The 23,748-nt window shown below is 46.1% G+C and overlaps 1 protein-coding gene across 1 annotated transcript in view; it reads left to right on the plus strand.

The window, feature by feature from the left end:
* The first annotated feature begins 260 nt into the window (after positions 1-260).
* CFDP1 (craniofacial development protein 1) overlaps positions 261-23,748 on the plus strand; it is a 62,708-nt gene continuing 39,220 nt past the window's right edge. Inside the window, exons 1-5 of the mRNA XM_033069968.2 lie at positions 261-387; positions 452-560; positions 1,247-1,478; positions 3,243-3,343; positions 17,363-17,467. Of these exons, the coding sequence (XP_032925859.1) occupies positions 321-387; positions 452-560; positions 1,247-1,478; positions 3,243-3,343; positions 17,363-17,467 (614 nt within the window). The 5' untranslated portion in view covers positions 261-320. The remainder of the gene's footprint in view (positions 388-451; positions 561-1,246; positions 1,479-3,242; positions 3,344-17,362; positions 17,468-23,748) is intronic.

Here is a 23,748-nt window from a genome sequence, read left to right on the forward strand (position 1 = left end):
CGCAGCCAATGGGAAGCGTTTTAAGATGACAGACAGGACTCACCGCCAATCACCACTGGCCTCCTGGCAGCCAGGCCCCGCCCTGACCCCGCGCTGCCATGGGAACGGCTGTGGGCCGCAAGGAATGCTGGGAGCCCCGGTGGGGCTGGCGGGACGCTCCGGCCCTCTTGGCGGACTCTCGTCGCTGCTCCCGGCGCGCGTCACCGCCACGGAGGCGCGGCCGTTCTTCCTGTCCGCCAGGGGGCAGCCGCGGGCGGCAGCGGCGCTCTGGGCGGCGGCGCGCGGGAGGCGCAGTGAGGCGGCGGGGCCGGGGCCGCACCATGTCGGGGTCGGAGTCGGAGCAGGAGCAGTACTCCTCGGCCGAGGATGACGACTATGTGCCTTCAGGTGAGTGTTGGCGGGCGGGAGCGGCGGTCTCGGCGGTCCCGGCGCTCACTGTCTGTGCTTGCAGGTGCTGAGTACAGCGAGGATGATGAGAGCGAGCTGGTGCGGGAGGAGGAGCCGGCGGACAGCCCGCGGCCGCCCCGCGGCAGGAGGAGCCCCCGCCGCCCCGCCAGCAGGTACGGCCGCTGCCATCCGGCCCGCAGGAACGGGAAACGCTGCTCTGCGTTCCGGTTTAGTGGCAGGAGCAGAGAACCTGGCAGACATCATGACTGAAAATCCTCCTCAGCAGGAGTTGTTTATGTTAAGCTTTTTCAGTGCAAAGCACGCACATACGGGGTTTCTCCCGTCAGCCAAATATATACATACTTTGGTTGAGGTTGGTTTCTGTCTAGCTCACGTTCTCCTCCACTTCTGGTTCCTGTATTATCCCAGAACCACAGGACCCTGGAACGGTTTGGGTTGGAAAGGACCTTAAAGACCACCTTGTTCCACCCTCCTGCCATGGGAGAGACAGTTCCCACTAGATCAGGTCACTCAAAGGGACATCCAACCTGGCTTTGAACACTCCCAGGAATACAGCTTCGCTGGCCAACCCGTGCCGGCACAGTATATACTCACAGAAATGCGTGCAAATGGGCCAGTTCACTTCAGGGGCACTGCCTGCATCAATCTCGCTGTATTTTCTGAGCAGCATCATCTTTTAATAAAATACATACACTCTTGAGGTTAAGAGACAACCTCCCAGATTGGATGTCTTAGTAAAAATACTGTGTTGCTTCAGCCAAGCTTACAGTTCAGCTCTGGAATAGTGTTGCAGCAGCTGCATATACATTTTTTCTTCTTTTTTGGCATCTGCTTTCAGAAAGAGGAAGAAAGGTGGTCTCTTGCTAGAGCCAGATGAGAAAGAGGAAGAAAAGGCCCAGCAGAATGGAGAGGAGCAGAAAGAGGAGGAAGTGGATAATGCAGAACAAGTAGAAAGAAACAGAGAAGAAGAAGAAAAAAAGAAAGAGGATGCTCTTTGGGCCAGTTTCCTCAGTGATGTAGGACAGAAACCCAAGGCAGCAGCTGCCACACAAGTGACACAAATCAAGAAGGTAATGGGGGCCTGGACCTGTACCCAGGGAGTGTGGGAAGGGCCTGAAGGTTTAGAGCATGCAGCCTTGGGTCTGGCTGGTATCAGGTGTTGGACAGAGCTGGAAAGAGGCTGAGGTTGCCCCTGCCCCCTCTGCTTTGTAAGACTCACATCCCCTGATGGGCCAGACTGCAAGGTGCCAGTTTCCATCCAAATGTGGAGGTGGTTCTGCTTTTGGAGCTGTTTGTCAGCATCTTGGAGTGTCCTACACAGCCCTCTTGGCTTCTCTTCCTGGTCCTGGATTCCGTTTTTGACAAAGGAATGATATGAGCTTTGGTCTGAGTTGTGCCTGTGGGCACAGCTCTCCCTGAGGCTCGTGCCTCTCCTGATGCTTCAAAGAAAAAAAAAAAAGAAAAAAAAAAAGGGAGGCTCTGTGTGGGGTGTGTGAATGCATGAGGGGTCTGTGTTGGCATCTCTGTGCCTCCACCCTCATGGAGTCTGGAAGGTGCTGCACGTTTGTAGCAAGATTGAATCTGGCTTTCTTGTGTCCTTTGTAAGCCCCAGTAAGATGCTTTCAGTGTGCAGAGGTTTTTCTGGAGAGAGAATTCTCTGTGTGGTAGCTATTTAAAAGGATTTGGTTCCCAGTAAAACCAAGTGCATGTGTTTCCCTGTCAAAACCTTTCAGGCTTTAGGTGGTAGAAGGGAAGAACATACCACAACTGAGCCTCTGTTGTTAGAATTATCAGTTTGGGTTTTTTTAAATGGTCAGCAAAAATAAATGTTGAGTAACAGAAGTCTGGAGTCTGCCTGGTGAGTACAGTTCTGACTGTCTGAAGCTTCTTTCTATGACTGTTGGAAGGTTGCAGAGCAAGTATAGTTTTGTAATATTTGATTGCAGCTTTTGGAAGGAGAGTCCTTTCATCTTAGCCCTCCTGCTTCTCCTTATTACTGACTGAACAGCTGGGGTGGTTACTTGTAGAGTCAGAGGGAAGAGGAGAACATTTTCTTCTGAGCAGTTCTACTTCTTTGGGCAGGTTGCTAAAATGTGAGATGTCTTTGAGAGTTCCTCCATAGCCTGGAAGAATTCATGGAGACATCCAGTTCCTGTGTAGTCTTTGTGAACTTCTTGGGCTTGCATTGCCTGCTTGAAGATCTCTGTGGTGTGTGATTGATTCAGAGCAAGAATTTGGCTTTTGTTTTGGTGACTTACAGTGTCTGAGCTTTTTTATGTATCCTTTGAGCAACTGTAGCTGTGACTGAGTAAATTGAAGCCTTGTTGACAAATTGCATAATAAAGATTTTTCCTTCTCAAATAAGAGATATCATTGACAAGCAGGGAGATCAGTACTGCTTTTTCTGCTGAGGAGTTTTGTTCTTCTCTATTCTTGGGTAAAAATAAACATACTTTTTTGGAATTCACCTTGGCAGCTTTCCTGCTTGGTTATGTTTAGTTTGAGAGAACCAAGTCTCCAGGCTTTTGCTTGCTTTCTCAGCCATTGCAATGTATTCTTGCTCCTTCTTACATTTATTACAATTTCACTTCTTGTTTTAGTTTGTTTTGATCCTAGAGCTTCAATGACATCTTGGAACCAAAATGGGGAATTTCATTCTCTTGGAGTGAAATTTATTTATTTCCTTTGTCTTGTCTGTGGGTGATTTGCTTTGACCACCAGTCTAAATTGCAGTGCTACCCAAGGTCTGTGTTGGGCCCTTGGCCCTTTGGAATAATAATTTGGCTTGGCTCCACAAATGCATTATTTTGCTTTCTCCTTCATGTATTTTGTAGGCTGAAGAAGAGAACAGTGGGAATAAGCCTCAGGAGAAGCCAAAAGATTCAGGAAAAGTGACAATCACCAAAACGTTTGATTTTGCTGGTGAGGAAATCAAGTAAGTTGGCAGATGTGATATGTCCATTGTGGACCCAGTGCAAACTGGGTGCTGCAGTGCTGGGGGCAGGCTGCAGCTTGGCTCTGAAGCACAGTGGGTCTTCTCTTTCCTTTACACTGTTTTTTATTGTGAGTACGTGCAGATCTCAGGGAAAATGAGGCCAAGATTTTCCTGCATGAGAGCTGTAGAGTATCCTTATATGCAGACCTCAGTCTTCACTCAACTTCAAAACATTCATAAATGTAAATCAAACTGACTTAGGCTTCCCCTTCTGGTCAGTGTTTATAATGGTTGGCAGAGCTCCCTGGTGGCACTGTCACTGCGAAGGTTGAGACAAGGAAGGGATGAGGGAACACATTTTATTCCTTCAGCCTAGTCCAGGTTCTGTGCTGCGGGCAGGATATTGGCTGGCACTTTCCCTGGTGATGTTTGCAGTCAGTAAGAGTGTTTTGCTGAGCAGACTGACAGCTGAATGCTTTTGCCTCTGAATCAGCTGCAGCAAAGGGGATGGGCTGGGTAAAATCATGCTTTAGGCTGAGTTTGGCTCACAGGAGGCCTCTCAAGCTGTGCTGCAGGAAGGGCCAGGTGTTTCATAAATGCATGAGACCAGAACTGAGGAGCCTGGGTGAACCTACCTGAAATCTGACTGCTCTGTGAGCTGCTGGTTCTTATCATGGGGGATTCTCTTTATATGTAGCAGTAAACCTGGTTTAGTCAGATTAACTTGGCCTGTTGCATGTGACAGCAGAGGGCAGCAGTTCCCAGCAGTAACACTCGCCCTGAAATCTGGAGGAGGAGGCAGAGCTGGGTCTCCTGCTGCTCTTGCTTTTCACGTTAGCACTGCTGCCTGAGCTGTTTAAAGGTCTGAGGAGAGCTGTGAGCCATGGCAAGAACTTTACTACTTCCCTGGGCAAGCCAGCCCCCTAATTCACTGATGAACTTCATTCACTTTCCTTTGAAACACTGGTTGTTTTATGTGAACAGAAGTTGTTCAGGACTTCCAAGATGTTGATTTTATGCTTTTGACATCAGTATCTTATCTGTATTTTCTTAAGAGCTGTAAATAACAAAAAGACATTTTCTTGTACCAGTTGCTTTTCTTGTGTCCTTTGTACTGCTCAGTGCCTACTTTTTCCCTTGGGAAACTCCAGAGCAGTCACTAGAAATTTCTACCAATTTTGATGAAATAGGCAATAGCTGGAGCCTTGGTGACAACGAGACTAATTCTGCAAACACCAAGGCTAATGCATGTTTTCTTTACAGCAGTTATTATATCAGTTACAGAACCAGCAACAGGAGGTTTGCAGTGAGGTCACTGTTTTCTGCTGGTACCAGAGTTACAACAAAGTTATGTTCTTGAGCTGTTTGATAACAAAAAAATCCTTCAATGTTTTTTGCCTCCTCGATTTTTGTGATAGGCAAAGCCGATTCTTTTATATTGTTTGTTACATCTTTAAATGGGTTACACTGTTAGCTGTGGGTAGGGTACAAGGTGTACTTGCTACTCACAGCTGCTGGTACTTTCCCCTGATGGCAGTAGGTGAGGCCCAGAGGGCTGCTCTTTCTGCAGAATAGCAGGAGGCTGTCTTTGCACCACCCCAACGTCTGCAAATGCTCTGAATACCAAACACTGACTTCCTTGCCTGAGGAAGCAGCTGGCAAATCGCTGCTTATAAAAGGCCACCACACGGTAGCTGTATGTGTGCGCATTTCTGGACTGAGGGAACTGAAATGAGAGCTGTCTCTATTGCTTGCCTTTCTAAATGGTTTGAGGCTACTGTTGAGTGTTGCTCTTTTGAAAGCTTGAGAAGAATTTAGATCAGTATTTAAGCAGTGAAAGATTCAGGGCACAAATTTTCAGAGTCTGCTCACTGAAGCTCTTAACAGAAGATCATTTAGCCCTGATCTTCTGTTGCAGAACTATTTATTTTTTCTTGTAAGAAGATGGTGTAATTTTTCTGGCCTGATTGGAGAAGCAGAAGTGGCTTGAAAGTGATCTCCAGCTACAGGGCTATACTGGAGTAGTAAAGGGGTTTTGTGTTCTCAACTCCCCTGTAGATTTTTGCTGTACTTAATGTCTGTTTTGATGAGTCCATGCTTGTATCAGTTGCTAGTGCTGAATTTTAGCTTCAGAGTGTTAAGAATTAAAAACTACCAAACGTCTATTTTAATTTAGTAGCTTTTGATTTTAGAAAATACATTATATAATTTTGCTTTGCAAAACTAAAGCTGTTAAACTCTGGAACTGAAAACAGTCTTAAACTGATTACCAGAGCTTCCCAGTTGTGACTTTTTTTGTTTGATTTTCCTTCCTACCTCCCTCACATTAAACAGATTAGGAGCAGCAGGTGACTGTTACCCAAATGGCTGTAATTGTGGGCAGCAAGAGCATTTGCAAAGGCAGTTCAGCCTCTAAATGGAAGTTGAAGCCATTTCTCCCTGTCAGAAGAGATTGAAGCTCCTTTGAATTCTCTGGTTTATGAACTTGCCTCACAATGCAGGACGTGTGTTTGCATTAATAGGGAATTGCATCCCTAGTGCCAGGGTTTAGCTGTTGAGATTTGTGATTGCTTGTTTTCTCTTTGGTACTCCAAAAGGATTTGGTCCTTGGCTTTCTTTAAATCTCTGTTGTGCTCAGTGTATCAAAATGGTTCTTCTGTGCTCTTTCCATGAAAGTGAACTTTGTGTCCAGCTGGGGCTGCAGAAGAGTGGAGCTCACACACATGGAGCTGGTCTGGCCCCATGGTGTCCGTGTGACAGCATGGGAGGGAAGGGCAGAGTCAGGTTATTGACTGCTGTCAGGAATAGATTTTACTTGGAAACATCTCTATCTTAATTTGGCTTATGGAAGGCAAAACTAAGTTAAAAGAAGTAATGGCTTGGGTGCTAATTCAGGATTGGGAGGCCTGTGTTCAGCACCCTGCTTCATTCATACACTGCAGTAAAAGACTCCAGACTAGAAGCTTTGTATTTCTTGCACGTGGTTTGTGTGGTTTAAAGCCAGAGCTTTACACAGGTCATTCTTGTGGTGGGGATGCTTTCCTGGTACTGCAGAGTAGCTGTGATGTACTGATGGTGCTGTATTGTGCTGGCAGGGCTCTGCCTTGTGCTGATCCAGTGACTTGGCTGCTTCCCCATGTGCATGAGCCAAGGAGCCAAAGCAAAGCCATAGCAGGGCTCTACTCTCCATCTGTCCATGGGGACAGCCCTGCTCTTTTCCTGAAATCTGGCAAGGTGTTCCTGTCACAGTTCCTTTTACCTTCTCACAGTGATAGATAGGGTCCACACTGAGCTGGTGCATTGCATGGGCCAAATCAAAGTAGGAAGGGCCAGTGCCAAACAAGCAGTGTCACACTGTGTGACTTGCTGCAGGATGTAAGGAATACTTAAAGTTTATATAGTTCTGTAGAAAGACATGGGCAAACTCATGTCAAAACAGTGTGTTGAGCTATTCTACATGAGACATGAATTCCCATCTCTGGATAAGGGCTACCTGTCGTTGACTTGTGTAGGAAAACACATTGGTGACTTAGAATAGCCCCTGGGTTGCTGCTGTAGGACTGCTTTTACTTGTGTGACCACTGTGCTCTGAGGAAACAAGTGTGCTGGTACATGTGCTGAGCAGAGTTGAGTGGCAGCTTGTATTTTGGGTTGGGGAACAGGATGGTTCACAGCACAGCTATTGCATCTTAAAAGTACTAAAGAAGTACCTAAGGGATCTGATTTATAACCAGGTAGTTATAAGCTTAAATTACTGTAGTAATTACTGAGGTTTATACTGACTGAATTTGATACTTCATCTGCCACAGTTGAAGTATGGGTTGAAAAAGAAAACCTGATTTTCATCTGTTACTGTTTGTAAGGGGTTATCATCTAGGATGTACCTGGTCAAAACCTCATTGCTCATTCTGTGTTGCTGCTTTGCAGGTTCTCAGCCTATGTCTAGGATTCAAGATTATTTACAGGAGATTGTTTTCAAGTTGAAATTTAAGCACCTTAAGCTGGACCTTAATTTGAGGGGTTTGGTGGTGAAGTTCATGACTTTTTGAGCAGAAGAAGCAAAGGTGAAGGGAGGTGGCTGAGAGCAGGTTCTTGTCAGGAGGCTTTCCTGTGCTAATGAAGGCCCTTTCTTGGCCAGTACCCCAAGTCTCTGTACAAGAATTCCATTGACAATGGGAATTGTGCAGGCAGAGATACACACCATGGATGGAATTTCTTTGGTGTCCCGTGAAGTCACTGAGGTTTAATTTAGGCCTGATTGGTTGAGATGGTGAGGCCTGAGCCCAGTCTGAGGTATTGCCTGAGCTGCTGAGCTCTTCACCTTGGTGAGCTCCTCAGTAGAGTTGTGCAGAGCTGGTGAAGGACTGATTTATTCCTTTGCAACAAGAAGTGCTGACCTCAGAGTGGTACTGAGGTTATAATTCAATTCTCTGCAGCTGTACAGTACTGCTGCTTTGGGATTTCTTTATGCTACCTCTCCTTACTGAAATATTGATTTTCTGTTTTTAATTTTAGCTCACCTTGTTGGATGGACAGCTGTGTCCTAGCTCACTGTTTTAACTGGATCTGCTGTCCTCTTCTAGAGCTTCAACCACTTGATCCCACACCCATTTTAGGAGATAGCAGGTGGAAAGGGCTGCAGGAGAAACAGATCAGATACCTGAGAACAGCCTGAACTTTCCACAGTCCTCAGGCTCTCATTCCTTATCAGTGGCTGTGATGTCCTCTCTGTTCCTTACATGACTATTGAGACCAAATGTGACAAAGTTTGCAAACAAAGGGTGTGTTAACTGAGGAGTTTGGGAGACTGCCACCTGTTTTTTTGCTTTGCTTTGAAGACAGTTAAGGTAGCTGTCTGAGCAATAGCAGCTGCTTCTGCTTTTTCCTGGAAAGCAGGAAGAGTGGAAGGAAAATCCTGGTTTCCCATTTCAAGGGGAATAGGTAAAAAGAGCAGGGAATTGACTCCCACAAGTCTCAAGATTTAGAGCTGGCACAGAGAGTAATTTTTAAAACGTGTAATTGACCATATGTGTTCTTGCTCTGTGGTCTCAGCATGGCCCAGTCAGACCTGTCAGCCTAACGAGCAGTGAGAGAGCGTGTGACACCATTAACCCTCTCCTTGCTTTGTGATGCTTTTCAGGGATCTCAATAGATGAACCAGTGCAGGGGGTTGGCAGCACGCTCACACTTCTTGCTGGGTGTGAATCTTGATCATTTGTTTTGTGCTCATGGGGTTTTGAGCAATGCTGAGTGAAACACAGTAGCTTTTAAAATCGGGAAAAAGATCAGGAGTTTGGGTGGGCATCTCTTGATGTTGTAGATGGTGTGATGCACATCAGATCAAGGTTGATGTGTTTGGCACCTTCTATCTGTGCTTTTTTGAAAAAGCCTTTGCTGTATTGTTTATACCTGTGAGTGAGAAGGCAGGTGAGCATTACCAGAATGCATATCTTGAAGACTGGTATTTGCAAAGCTCTGCCGTTTTTCCAGGTGGATAACAAGTGCTACACAGCTTCCACCAGACAAGGTGGTTGGGTGTTGTCAGGCTAGATATGGAAGAAAATGAACTGAAATAATAGGAACAGAGGAATAAACCACTCATATTTTGATGTGCTTTGTGCAATGGCTTTGATTGCTTTAGCAAGGAATTGTTAGAAAAAGTAAGACAAATGAATTTCAGTGGCCCTTTGAGAAGCCACTCCTGTTTTGTGTTGCTGACTGGTGATGCCAGATATCAGTAAGGTTTTATCCTCAGTCCTTCTTGGCTAAGGTGTTCTAGAGAAATGTTCTAGCCACTTTCTGGTGACATACCACTTTCTGAAGGAGGCTTGCATGGTGCAAGCTTTTAAGATTTTCCCTGAAGTTTAATCTGAACAGTAGAAACATGGGAATGATGCTGTGGGACTATAAGATAAATCAAACCATCCAGAATTTCATGGAATATGAATGTGACCACTGTTTGGAAGTGGCAGACTAGAAAGTGTGCAGTTGCTTTTCTACTACCAGGCATCAAAGTGCTGATCTTGGCATAATGGAGTGTGGGCAGCAGCCTGTTTCTGCCCTTATGCTGTTGTTTTTCTTAGAGGTCAAAGCATGCCTCAGCTATCCACAGTTTATATTGGCTTTTTCCAATTTAAGAAACAAATATTGATTTCTATTTTTTTTTTTAAGCCAATAAGTGAAAATAAGTTACCTTTCAAGAATGACAGGGTCTCAGGGGCCTGTTTTGATAACCTTTCCTCTGTGTGCATCCGTTCCCTGATGCTTCAGAATTTCCCTGGGGAACGCTAACATTGTGCGGTGCCGCTTGGCGCGACAGTGGCCCACAGATGAGGTCAGTCAGCATGAGCAGGAGCTGTGCTGTGTGCTGGTTCACTTGTGAGCCATTTGCTTTTCTCAGAGGCAGCTGCAGAAACTGTAACTTCATAAACATCAAACCTAGCCAGGACTCTAAGCCAGAGCACTTGCTTCTAAAATAAATTGTGTTATGGTTTGCTTAATATGCTTGGAAAAGGAGAATGGGCTAATGAACAGTGTCTAATCAGGGTTTTTTCCTTAGTAGATGTGCAGATGAGGCTTCTGCTTAAAAGGGCTGTGACTTGCAAAGGTTGCATAATAGCCCTACACTCACCAACATGCTGATGCCTGTTGTCTTCCTTTATCTCAACATGCTTTTGAAACTCCCAGAGTGACTGAGCAGATGCCCACCTGAAAGTCATCTTTGGCTTCTAAGGTGGCTTGCTGCTTTCAAGGAAATAATTTATGTGTGCTGGTTTCATTTGTGTGGTTTTGCTGGTAATTGGTGTGATGAAAAACAAGGCTCAGCTGGGATCTCCAGAGGTAGGAGGAGTCTCAAAGCATCTCCAAAATGATGGATTGACCTCCAGATTAACTTGGGCATTTCTAGGTCTTTCAAACTTGGGGTGTCTGGGTGCTGCATTGGCTTTGGAAACTGGATGATAAACTGCATTGTCTCATCTTCAGGTTTTTCCATGTGTGTTCTGCCTGTCTTCTGTGTTAAGTCGATGTGGAAATACTTCAATAAAAATCACACCCTCTCCCAGCAGAAGATACTGTTTCTTTATCTGGCTCTCAGGTAGTTTCCTGGCTTTTAAAAATCTGAAAACAAATGATGCTTAGTGGCCTGTTCAGGTCTCACAGGAGCTCTTCTGCTATTGGTAAGGGGATCTTTGGTCCCTCTGTTCATGCCTTCCATTTCAGGGGCCTCAGATCCAGTCCTAGCATTTTGCTGCTTGGCCTGTTTCCCTTGTTTCCAAGCTGCTGCTCATTCCTGACAGCCCCAGGCACAGAAAAGGGCTTTTGATGTCTGGTGAGATGCTGGCAGAGCCTGCTTCGAAGCCATTGGACCTGGGGTTTCCCCTGCTGGAAAGTGCAGCTTGCAAGATGCATTATTTTTTTTCTGTAACTAAGAGATGGTGAAGCAAGAGGGTTTCTGTGTTAGCCTGAAGGGGAGGCAGAGCTGTTTGCTGCCATACTATCTCATTAACACGTTACAAACTGAGCCAAGCTTAGTCTGGCCTTTCCCCCGTGGGGATGCTTCTGCTTTGTAGTGTGTGCTGGCTGCTGTTGTGATTGGTGTAACCTTTGTGTCTAGTGTTCATAGCTCTAAGTGAATTTGGAACCCCTGGCTGTTAATACCAGGAGAGGCATCCATGGCTCAAGCACTGTGCTGCTTTGGGGGAGCTGGAGGGTTGCAGGGATCTGGCTTTCATTGTATTTGCAGTCAGGGGGCTGTCACACTCATACATGCAGCAGCTAATCTGTTCACCTGGATTACCCAGCTCAGAGGTGTGTTCCATAATGTGGATTTAATCCTTTTGAGAGGTACAAATTAAAACACAGGGATGCCTCAAAGATTGACATGCTAATGCATGGTGGGATTTTGAGGCCGTGTAATGGAGCTGGCCAAGGGAATACTTACCCAGTGAAGCAAGAAGAGACCTGGTACTTGAAGATGCTTAAAACTGGGGTGAATAAAGCTCCAGTCAAGGAGATGAAGGCTTGTGCCCTGGCTGTGGGTCAGGCTCTCCAGAGGGCAGTGTTTGGCATGCTCTACCTATTGCAAGCCCCAGTGGGAGCTTGATAACTGGAGTGATACTGCCTTCTGGATTTAGGGAGCCTCTTGCAGAAGCTGCAAGCAGAAGTCCAAAAGGGGCCTGACACCTTGGTCAGCATTTCAGGAGGCAGCACTGTCCATCCACTGATGTTTTCTTTGCATCTGTCACAGAGTCTTTGTCATACAGGAGATGATGGAAAATCAGTCATTTCCTTCAAGGCTTACCAGGTTATGCATTATTGATGTTAAAATACCATTCACCTTTGCTGGTTTTCAGGTGAGTTGGTTTGAGATGCAGCCTGGGCTGACTGCTTGGATAACAGCACACCTGCTGTGAGGAGCTGCACCAGGCAGGCAGCTTGGCCCTTGCCTGACTGCAGGAGAGCTGTCAACACATTTGATTCTTTTTAGAAACCAGCCAGCAGCTTCTGTCTAGAAACCAGCCATCTTCTTCTGCCTATCTACTCAGCCTACAAAATTATCAGTTATTCCAGCTTGGTCTTGTCTGTGTTGCTTCAGGGAATAGGCTGACTTTCCCAGGGAACAGCTTCTCCCACCTGGTTTGAAGAGGAATGCTTGTTTTTTCTGAAAGGGGGAAAACTAAGGTTTTACTTTGAAATTAGAAAAGTGGTGAGGACATACTACTTTTAGCTCTTCTCTACACCAGGTAATTCAACATAAAATACATACATATGCAGTCTGCAGGCAGATGTGGTCTGGAGTGGAGGTTCACTCGTGTGGAGACCTGATTTCCTCCTGGGAAGTGCTGAACCTGTTCACTCCAGCATTTTCAGGACCTTGCAGACTGGAGGATCTGCCTCTCATGCAGTGCATCTGTCTGGAAGGCACCTGGGACATTGCAGCTCAAGCACAAAAGTCCACCAAAAAATATTCACAAAAAATATTCCTCAGCTCAAAAGGGATTAATTTTTTTAATAAGCCCTTGTAGATGAGTATTACTTTCTCCTTAAATGATCGTTCCAGAAGGCTGGAGGACTATTTATTGAGACTAAATACAGATGGGGAATATTGAGAAAGGGTAATTAGCCTCATTTTTGTCCCTTTTGGTCTGTAATTCCCCAGAGCTAACAACATTAAGATAATGTGGAAAGTTATAAAACTGTGTCAAGTCTAAACTGGGGCAGACTTCCCAAGCGAGGAGTGTGTCCTGAGTACAAGTGGTAAAGAGCTGGCATTTTCCACAGCTCCACTCCTGTTCTCCCTTTCTCAGCAGGGAGGTTGGGGAGAGGGTAACTTTGTGCTGCTGTGAGTAAAAATTTTAACTGTCTTCTCTGCTCTAAGTCCTAAATACCAACATATGCTTTCTCAGCCTGATGTGCGCCAGGTGTTTTATTAGGAGAATGTTGCTGTGTTGAGCCACCTGAGGGTAAATTGGAGGCATTTTGGCACTTGGGATGCATAAGGTTGCTATTACACAGCAGACTACAGATAATTAGCCTGCAAGCCTTCTTGCTATGCTTGTTTGTCTTTCTCAGCTTACCTTTATCCTGCTTCTGTTTCCCCTCTGTGCAAGGATGAAGCTCTGCTGGCACACTTCTCCAAGGGCTTGCAGGGCACCTTGCTGCTCAGAGCTGGGCACTTTACTGACCCACTGCAGCCTTGGCATCCCTTATGCAAGTTCTATTTCTGGCCAGCAGGACTGGATTCAGCTGTGCTGGATGGAGGCATCTGAGCAGCACACTGGGGCAAGTCCTGGGCTGTGGGTGTTGTGCCATGCTGTGATGGATTGGGAACCTCCTGTTTCACTGGTTGCTCTACACCTGGTGTAAGACCAGGTTGCAGCAAACAAGCTGGTGTTTTAGAGACACACTGCCACTGAACTAAAGCAGGAAAATTTGGGTTTAATCCCCTTCTGCAGATTAGCTGGAGCTGTCAGGATAATGCTCATTCCAGTATGTATTCTTCCTTCTTTGTAGCAGTTTATGTGGCTAAGGGCACTGCTGGGAGCAGATCAACCACTGCTCTTAAATTAATCTGTTACATTTCAGTGCTGTAAGTGCTCTGTAGAACCCCTTCTGGGACAGCCTTGACATCAGGTGTTGTCTTCATGTGGTTTGTGCCCAGTGTACATAACCTGGGGCTTTTCCATGCCCTTAGGTTGCAGCATTTCAATTGCTAACTGTGAAAGGAAGGGTGATAAGTTCTTCAGTGAAAGTTGGAACTGACATACCCACCACTGAGCACCAAACCAGAAGGCTGAGTGGGCATGGCTATGCCTAAATGTTTGGCTACCACTTTGAGCTTGGTCCAGAGAGGAAGGGTCTTAAGAGGGACATCTGTAAGTATTCAAGGCACTTGGTGATGCAGTTTCTAGCATGTTTTCCTTATAATAACTTCTAAATATGGAAGCCATTTCTATTTTGTAATTGCACAACACCTTGTACAGTAGCATCATCTGTGCTACCAGGCTCCAGCGTGGTCCAAAAAATTAATAACTGTTCTGTGTTTTAGAAGTCTTTCACAATTTAATAGCATAGCAGTGTAATGAAACCTCTGTGGCAAAGTGATGAGAGTGAGTGGTTTTGTGTGTGAATTACAGGGGCTGCAAGTGGATGAGACACTAGCTACTTGTTTTATTGCTGACAATATACTTATTTTCATGTTTATTCCTGGATTACAGTGTGTGAATAGCATCCCAGTAAACAGTCAGGCAAATAGTTACTTATCAAGTATTTAAAAGTGAAAGGTCTTGTAATTTTCCTTAGTAATGACTGTGATTTCTTCCAGCTGGATTAATGACTCCCATTTCTCCCCATGAAGAGCAAGAATTGTTTTGGTTTCTACATGGAGAGAGTTATTGTCTCCCATAATAATGCAGAGCAGAGGATTTCTTTTTCCTTCCTGGCCTGGGATCTGGGAAAGGTTGAAATGTGCATAACCTGAATTAATACCTTGTAAAGCTCTTTAATGCTCTTCCGTCATTACTGTTGGAGTGGTGCAGGAGTTGCTGCTGGCATCAGCCCAGCAGCAGCCTGCCTCAGAGCAGCTTTTGTTTCAGTTTATGAGGCAGTAAGTGGGTCTTGTGATGGAATTGCCTTGAAAGGTCACTTTTAATTACATTTCTGTCGCATTCCTCTGTCCCCAGCTGGGCAGTCCTGGTGGAACAGGTTGCATGCAGCTTTGCAGCTGAATTTCTGCAGCAGACAACTCCAAATATATATGTTAGAGCAGCTGCTGGCAGGCCAAAGGGAGCAAAAAAAAATGGAACTAAGTGTTGTATTTTGTGCCCAGCCCTTGTTACCTCCACCTTGGTACCCTGAGGTGGAGGAGGGTGTGAGAATCAAAGCATAAGTAAACTCTTGGTAGCAACCTGTCTTGTACCCCCAGATAGCTGAAGTGTGTGTCATTGAAGGCCTGTGCCAGACTCTCCCTGTGTTTTCTCACCCTTTCTGGGGTTGAGCATTGTCCTGTTCTGAGAGCTGTGGCTTGCAGTGCTGGTCCAGACAAGAGTGTGCTAACTCTGTCGGAGTGCAAATCCCTAGAGCTGTTTTTCATTTCAGCCTTGTGACTCTTTTCCTCAGCCGGTAGGGGAGACATCAGTTAGCTCTTTCTCCAGGCTGGAGAAAGCTGAAGATACCCAGCAGGTTAGGCCAAGGGCCCAGTGCTGAGATCCCAGCTCTGCCACTGGCTTTGAAGACTTGCTCGCTGTTGTGCGTGTCCAGATCCTGTAAGCTGCTTAATTGCCAGATCCCTGTAGGTTTGTGGGAGCTGTGCTGGGCTGTCATCTCTTAGCAGAGCCAGTGGGAAGGCATGCTTTCAATGACCTCTGCCTCCTTTCCCAACCACTGCCTCCTCTTGGTCCTACACTCTTTAAGGTCCAGAAACGTGCAGGGTTCAACAGCTGGGATCCAACCCAGGAGCAGGTCCTGTGGCTGTACTGAGACCAGTCTAGAGTTTGTTTTCTTTCCCAGGGCATGTGGTTACTGTGCTGCACCTCTTTGATTCCTTCCTGCTCGAGGTTACCTGATGTTTCTCTCTGTGGCTGACATGCTCCCTGTGTGCTGGAGGTGCAGCCTGATGGCACAGCAGTGCAAGGGGTGACAGGAGGAGAGGGACCCTACCAAGAGCCAGCACTGCAGAGTGCACAAGAGAGGGTACTGCTTCTCAGCTTGGCAGGGGTCAGAGCTGGCTGTTAGATGCTGCATTTGAAAATAAATAGTCCATGTGATTGCATTGATCTGAACTCAGCCTCATGGTTGGGGTAATTCTGTCTTGTTACTGCATGAAGATACCAAGTTTATTGTGTCAAATGCAATCCATGGATGTAGGGTGGTCTTTGGTGTATGACTGCTTCGTGATGTGACCGCTGTTGCCAACGGCTACTCGTGAATGGTGTGTTTGGGGTGTTCTACATTGTGATGATACTGTAGCGAGGGTTTTTTTCCTTCCTGAACTGCTTTTCTCCCTTTCTTACCCCTTCCCTTACCAATCTGATCAGCAAACACTTCTAAATATTCATAGTGTGGGATTTGTCTTTATCCACATGACTGCCATGGTTTGAAAGGCATGTGACAATGCAGAGGGGAAATGGGGTTAATCTCCTCCTGCACTGGCAGAACAAGGCTGAGCAGTTGTACAGCACAGGCATTAATCTTGTGCCTTTTCCACTGCATTTGCAGTGTGTGGAGAAGGAGGAAGGAAGTTTCAGATGCTGATTCACTGTCAGGATGGAGACATGGATGCACTAGTTGTGTGCAAGTGAGATTTCAGGGCATCAGTGCCTCCAGGGTTGACAGATAACTAACTCTGTGTCACTTTCCTTGATGCCAGCCCAGCAGAAACCTACCTGGGGCTGCAGCTCCTGAGGTTTCTCCATGACTATTAGCCAGTTCTTTCATGGAATTTGTGGGGTCAGGTTGGTGGGTAGGAAGTAAGCAGTGATTAACCTGACCAGCAGCCATGGCCAGCCAGGCTTTCAGCCTCTCCTCAGCATATGATCTAGACCAGAGATGAGCCTGCACATCCTTGCTGGAGCAGATTCAGCCAGAAGCCCAGGCTGCAGGAGGGTGAGATGAGGGATTGTTTCTTCTGTGCTAACTGAGCTGTGGGTCAGGCTGCTCCTGTGCCCATAGAGCTGCAGGGCCCTGGAGAGGCTCACAGGCTTGTGCTCCATGGGAACAAAATTGTTAGCTTGGCAAATCAGGGCAACCTCATTAAGAGCTACTGAGAGCGTGAAAAGCATGTTGCTGGAGGCAGGTCATGGTAAATGAGGGGGGTAAAGTAGCTGGGATTTTCTAACAATTAATTATTGAGTGGTTTTCTAGAGATTCTTTCTCATGTTTATAATTCATTCCCTGCTGTAGATGCCATATTGATTTATAATTTTTTGAAGTTCAATATTTTGCACCCTCAGGGCCTCAAACAAAAATTAACTAGAAAATGAGAGTAAATTTCTGCATTCTGCCTTGTCAGAGCTTTCTCTCTGTTGCCCATTCCCAGAGCCAGTTTCCATGCTCCGGTTTGGGTTGCAGATGTTGCCAAGCCTGTGTTCCACGGGGCTGTGAGACGTGGGTGGCAGAAGAGCTGCCTCACTGACCAACAAATACGAAAATCAAGAGCCCAATTAAGAGCCTGGAATTGCCCCCAGTGACCTGAGGAGAGCATTTAGTAGCTGCTAGTGAGATGGGCCTGTTTGAATGAATAAGCATTCCAGTTTGTTGGAAGGAAAAAAAATCCCCTCCTCCCCCAGCTCTAATTAGCTACTCTTTTTCTTTTTTCTGCCATGAATGTAGAGGGTTTGTCAGTGGAATGAAATGTTAACAAGATGTGTGTTCTTCAGCTTGCAGCTGATGAAGGTGATCTTCGTGCAGGGGATGTGGAGACTCTTGTACCTGTTTCCTGTGTTTCCTTGATGGATCTTTGATTTTACTGTTGTGTACAGCTCTTCCTTACCCTCTGGTTTCTCTCTTTTCCTCCAACAGGGTGACTAAAGAAGTGGACTCAAACTCAAAAGAAGCTAAATCTTTTCTGAAGCAGCAAGAGAAACTGCAGTCAGCAGCTCCAGCTTCCTTGCCGACAGTCTCGGGGTGAGTCTGGGATTTCCCTGCCCCATGTATGGACCCTTAGTGAGAAAGATGACACTTAAACCAATAGTGCAGGCTCTGCAGTATTTAGTGGGTGTTTGTTTTCTCCAGGATTTCAGTGGGAGCAAGACTAGGCCTGGAAGGTGTGATGATTTGGGCTGGAGGGAAGTGGGGGAAGCAACCCGTGAGCTCCAGTGACTCACTTCACAGGTTCAGGCTCAAATTTTTTAATCCTCATAAATCATTCATCCTGATAAGGAAATAGTGGTTTGACTGTCCCAAGAAGCCTGACGAAACTGCAGGTAGCCAAGGAACATGCCTGAGACTGCCTGCAGTTCCTTTGACAGGTGCTTCTCAGGGCTATATAAAGCCACGTCAGGCTGGGCTGTGGCTTCTTAGGGACTTTGGGTGAGCATTTAAATGAGAGACGTTTTTGCCTCTTCGATGTTCTCTAATATAATTTTGATGTGGATTTGTCACTTTTCCGTTCAAGCTCTAACACCTAATTCTGAGATTATCATAATGCTTGTCAAAGATACAATGAGGTCAGCTCCCCTGTGCGTCTGACGTGGCAGTCTGGTTCTTGATGAGCTTGGGAGATCACCAACTTCTTAGGAATAGAGGAGATGCTTCTGTGTTCCAGTGATGATTTTTATATAAGTCAGTTGTTTGCATTTATATTTGAAAGACATAAGCTGCATATGATTTGAAACACAGAAACAATACCCATTAAATAAATACATTGTCCTTCCCATCTGCTTAGAGCAATTCTCCAGTGTGAGTTAAGGCTGCCTTTCCCTGAGATGCTGTTATTCAGTTGCTGCAGCTGGATTGTCACTCATTTTTCCAGCTAAGTGTTGCATAGCTTGTACTTAGCTCAGGATAGTGAAAGCACAGTGTGTGTGTGTGCATGACCCTTGACAGCTGCTGTTCTCTGAGCTGAATGAAGGCATAGATGAGCATAGTCTTCATGCTCTTGTTCACACTGCACAACGGTTCCTCTCTGCAGAGCTCATTAATTGTAACTTAAGTGTTGTGTACAGGGTTTTGTGCTGGAAAACTTGCCTTGGGTTGGGCTGGCGTTCTTTGTGCACTTTTGGTGGCCACAGTTTGTTCGAGTGGCAGCTGAAGCTGGGGCAGCTCTGCACTGTGCACACTGTTGGTGGTCCCATGTTTTCAAACCTGCCTTCCAGTTTCCCCAGTAATTGCCCTGCTGCTCTGAGTCCAGGCAGGTTTGGCAGCCCACTAGGAAAGCTCCAGGGGCTGTTCACCTTCCAGTACAGCAGAGATACATGTTTCTTCCTGTGTTACAGGCCCCAGGGAGGAGCTGGGTGGCCAGTGGGCCTGTGCAGCCTGGTCATTACTGAGGGGCATGGTTGCTTTTGCTGGAGCTTGGATTGCTCAGGAGCAATACCCGCAGTTCAGTTTGAGTTAATGTTGCAGATACCAGAAGAATTCATATCAAATATGGAAAAAAGTGGACTAAAAATCAATATAAGAAATTAGTTCAAGGACTTCTTTAACTTTCCTTCAGTGTGATTATTTTGGAAACAGCTTAATTAGGTCATTGTTCAGCTTGCTGATGTGTGATGTCCTACGGACAGTTGCTTGCCCAAAACATGAGGTGACCTGGCTGTGGAGAAGGATGGGGAAAAATATCCTGGGCTTATATGTCTTGCCTTTCTTCAGAGCACCAAACCCTGATGCAGCACAGCCCCAAATGCCTTCTCTTTCACAACCTCCTGCAGCACATCCTGGCTTTGTGCAGGGTTCCTACAGCACAGGAACAGCAGTGGTGTTTGGATCAATGTGTGGAACAGCGCAGCTCTCTTTAGGCTTTAGCAGGAGATTCTCTGGGGCAGTCTGACCAGCATGGGCCCTCTGATCTGAGAGTGCTCCAGGGAGTCTTGGACTGGTATCCAAGACTGATCCCTGAGACTGCCAACAAACATGCTTGCCTTTGGGCTTAGGAAGATGCTTCCAACTGGGAAGCCAGCCAGGGTATTTTCAGGTGAGAAAATTACTAGCAAGCTTGTGGTATTCCTTAAAGCCAGAGGCAAGCCCCATATGTTAAGCAAATTACAAAGGTCACATTTTAGACTTGAGCCAAGCTATCCAAACTCTGCTGCTCTGGAGCAAAGAGCCACAAGCCTTGGTGACATGCCAGAGCAGTGCTTGGGGACCGACAGAGCCTGGCATAGCCTGACAGTTCTTTGCACCTTTTGTCTACTTAAAATAGAGGTTTTGGGGGAGAGGGTACGTTTTTCCCTTATGCATTATGGGAGAGCCCCAGTCTATTGCCAGAAGGCAGTGAAAAACATGATTTTGGGATCTTAGCTGTGCCTATGGACACCCACTGTGCTGTGAGCTACTGTCAGCCCCCAGGAGCTTTGTCAGCTATTAAAAAAAAAAAAAAAGCCTTGCCCTGTGTGCAGGGAATTTGAGCATTTGAGCAGCTAAGAGTGGCCTCTCCATCTGGCTTTTCTTTCTTCACCTTGCAAGCAGCATGCATTATTTCTGAATGCAGCCAACCTACACTGCATTTATTGAATTTCCCTTCTCTAAACACACAGAAGTAATCCAGAAAAGCAACGGTCACAAAACCAAACATCCGGCTCCACGTCTCCGTGTTACAAACCCTTGCAAACTGACTGGTCCAGGGGAGGGGATGTTTGGGGCTGAAAGTGCATTTCCTGAATGTGTTTAACATCCATACCGGATGTGCTATAAAAAGCTAGATTTGTGCTTGTGAGGGACATGGGGGTGGTTGGAGGACAATAACTTAAACACTTGGCTGTAATTAAAGCCAGGAGTACAGAACAACCCACCCAGTTCTCTCAGCAGGCTTTGCTAGAAAGGTCAGAAGCCCTTGGTTCCCAGGGATGTGATGGTTTCCCAGCCTCCACATTATTCCCATCGTGTCCCCCTGTGACACACAGCCAGGCAGTGTTCTGTCAGCAGTGGGTATTGGTTTGTTGTAGAGGTTTGGGTTGTGATACTCTGTTCCAGTTGTTTCTGTTGTGGTCTTGGGTTCTGTTAGGCATTTGCTTGTGCCATCAGAGGTATCAGATGTGATGGGACCCACTGATCCTTCTAACTTGCAGCCCCAATAAATGGGTGGAAGGCTTCTGGCATCTAAAACAGGTGCCCTCCACCCACCCAGCTAAGCCTTCTTGTCTGTGCCTTTAGAGCTCATTTCCTATCCTTAACCATTGCTTTTTGGGGAAAGCAAGTGTACATCCTGGCTGTAAATTAAATGCATGACCTGATGGAGGGATCAGTGGGCATTCCTGATACTCCAAGAAATGTTTTTTTGCCCTCTCCCCAGGCCAGGCAGGATCTGTGAGCAGGGCCCATCATCTCTACACTAGTAATCCCATTTTACAAGCAGCATTTGATATTCAGAGGATGTTAAAGCAAATTAAATCCTCCAAGCAGCTTACTGCAAAATGATTCTATGCATGTACTTGTGAGAGTAGACAGGGGGTTGAGCTCCAGGCTGGGAAAGCCCTGCACCAACCCAGCCCTGTGGTGGGAGCAGCTGTGATCTGCCCATCAGTCCTTGGCACTTGTCAAAGCACAGTGGCATTGCACAGGGAACAGTGCTGCTGTAGCAGTCCTGAAAATGTAGTTGATGGGTCTTATTTGAGATTCTCTTCTAGGCGGCTGTTTCTACACAGCCTGAACAGGAGCCAGGAAGAAAAAGAGGTTTTTCACTGGCTTTGTTCTCGCTTTTGCTTATTACCGAAACCATTTGTAATTAAACATGGACTTGCTCACTCAGCCCAGCTGTTGCTGTTCTGTTTGATCCTGCCTGAAATTACAGTGGTGGATGTTTGACCTCCTAGGCCTTTTCATGCCTTGTAGGCTGGTATAAACACCGGGTACAATTTGCCTTTGAAGCAAGCAGGCACCGCTCCCACAGAGTTCAGGAGGTGCTGTGCTTGCCGACCCTCAGGCTGTGTTGGGACTGCAAGGATTTGGACCTCAGTACAAGACCCAGCAGGAAGAGGCACTGTAGGAAAGCTCTGACCCTGAGAACACATACTTGCCCTGAACAAAGAAAGCCAGATAAACTCTAGCCTGTTCGTGATGGATGCCTTCCTCGCAGAGCCTACAGTAGAGCAGTTCACATGGACTGACTATTGAATGGTGTGAAAAGCTTCAGGCCTTTTCTTTCAGAAATCATTTACTCTGTTACATGCTAATGTTGGAGTAGAGGGACTCCAGCAGGAAGACAACTGTCCATGGCTTCTCTCCCCGCTTCAGTGTGCAGGAGGAGCCAAAGTAGCAATCTTTGTGGGATAATAGGGATGGATGGTGGGAGAACCTGGTGCCTGCTTGCAGCATCCTGACATGTTACTGTAATTTCTAAGCCAACCTTCCAGCCTGGCCAGGCTTCTAGGAGCTACTCTGCATCCAAAGCTTCTTGTTACAAAAGATGCTTTTTCTGCATGAGTTGGCTGGATCCCTTTGCTGTTATGACCAGCACTAGTTACTTGAGATCCTATGTAGACACTGGTGAGACAGGCACAGGCTCTCAGTTTTTGGAATCTTCAGATGATCCAGAGCAAGTGCTGCAGTACTTGCATGCCTCTCAGGAGCAATTTCATTTCATAGCAATCCCATGGCCTTTTATTCCTCAGAAAGCAGGAATTTACAGTCTTCAGCTCAGCATCAACTGCAAACAATTATTTAGCTAAAACTCTTGGACATTTTTCTTGTACAGAATGAGTAAGAACACCAGTAACACAAGTAATCAAGACCTTTGGGGCAGCTGGAGGTGGGGTTTTTCAGTAGTTGCTTAAGCACTTGAATAGTTCTGCTCTTCCTAGTGAATTCAAAGCTTCCCATCTTTCTCCTGCTCTTCCCTTACTGTGCTCCAGAGAGTGCTGTTCTCCCAGATGGAGCGATCCAGCCCCTTGCACCACAGCCAAATGTCTGGGTGTAGTAGCATATGACATACTTTCTGTGGACATGATGAGCCAGCTAGGGGCAATACTCTGTGCCCTACAGCTAGTTTTACTTATTTCCTATTCATCTGCCTTTATTGTGAAAGATTAAATGTTGCAATAGCTGTTCTGAGTAAATAATTTCTCTTTGGGTCTTAGATCCTTTGTTGTTATTGACTTCATTTTAATTATTCATTGTTAGTGTCTGTCTACTCTTTTGCATGTATCCACTCCTTGAGTCAATGTGAAAAGGAGGTTAGGTGAATTTCTGAAATATCATGGTTTTATTTGCTAGTGGAACTGAAATTAATTACTCTATAGGGATGAATGTGCAAAGGTGTTTGTATGTGTCCGGAAGGGGAAGTTTGTCGTTGGAAAAAATGATCTGTTCAATGTTGAAGTGTTTTCATCACCCATAGTAAATAAGATACTGATTGCTGCACACTTGTAAATCATGTGAAACACCTCATCCTCTGAGCATCTGCCTCCCCTCTTGAAGTCAGTGTCACATGAAATGAGAACTCACAGCACTGAGGGTGCCCATCTCAGCCAGTGCAGGTTGGCAGCAGCGAGGGCACCCACAGGGGTTTCACAGCCCACCTGAGGAGCTGATCCCTTCCTGCAGACAGGCTTATCCAGGGCTGCAGTCACCTCTGAGGCTCAGCTGTGAGTGAGAGAGCTCTGTCCTTTTGGGACTTTGCCCCTTTTCTGAACAGTTCTTTCTCCTGAGCTTATGTTAAACCTATTTTGATAAGAAACAGAGCTCTGTGTGTGGGAAGTTTCATATTCACTTCCCAGACTGGAAGCAAAATGTCCACTAAACATCCTTGTTTTAAACTAGTCTCTCAGGAGCAGTTCTTCCTTGTTCTCAGGCCGAATGAGTCAATGCCTTCTACCCCAGCCTCTGTTTTGCAACAGAAATGAATGAGATTCTTTCACTCTGTGCTGTGCTTTCCTGTGGCCGGGCTACCACGCGTGCAGTTGCCTTTCTTTGGGGCAATGGCATCTTATTGGAAAGAAGTTTAGCAGTGCCTCTACAGCTCTATGCCTTACTCCAGTCCTCTGTCTTGATGTGGCTAAGCTGAATCCCTGGGCTGGACTAAGTGGGATCAGCTGTTTCTTTTTCTAGTCTCGTTGGAGGTTCAGCAGAATGGAATTTCAGCTATTTGAGGACTTACTTCTCTAAAGCATCTGTCTTATAAAATAAAAACAACCCCCCACTAGTCTGGGGCCTTTGATAATTCCCCAATGAAAGTTGTGGGGCAGTTTTCCCTTAGGGCAGTACAGGTTTTATGAGGCTTATTTTCATATGCTTTCATCTCTTGGATCATG

The sequence above is a fragment of the Catharus ustulatus genome, chromosome 11 (genome assembly GCF_009819885.2).
Source record: "Catharus ustulatus isolate bCatUst1 chromosome 11, bCatUst1.pri.v2, whole genome shotgun sequence".
In the NCBI taxonomy this organism is placed as follows: domain Eukaryota; kingdom Metazoa; phylum Chordata; class Aves; order Passeriformes; family Turdidae; genus Catharus; species Catharus ustulatus.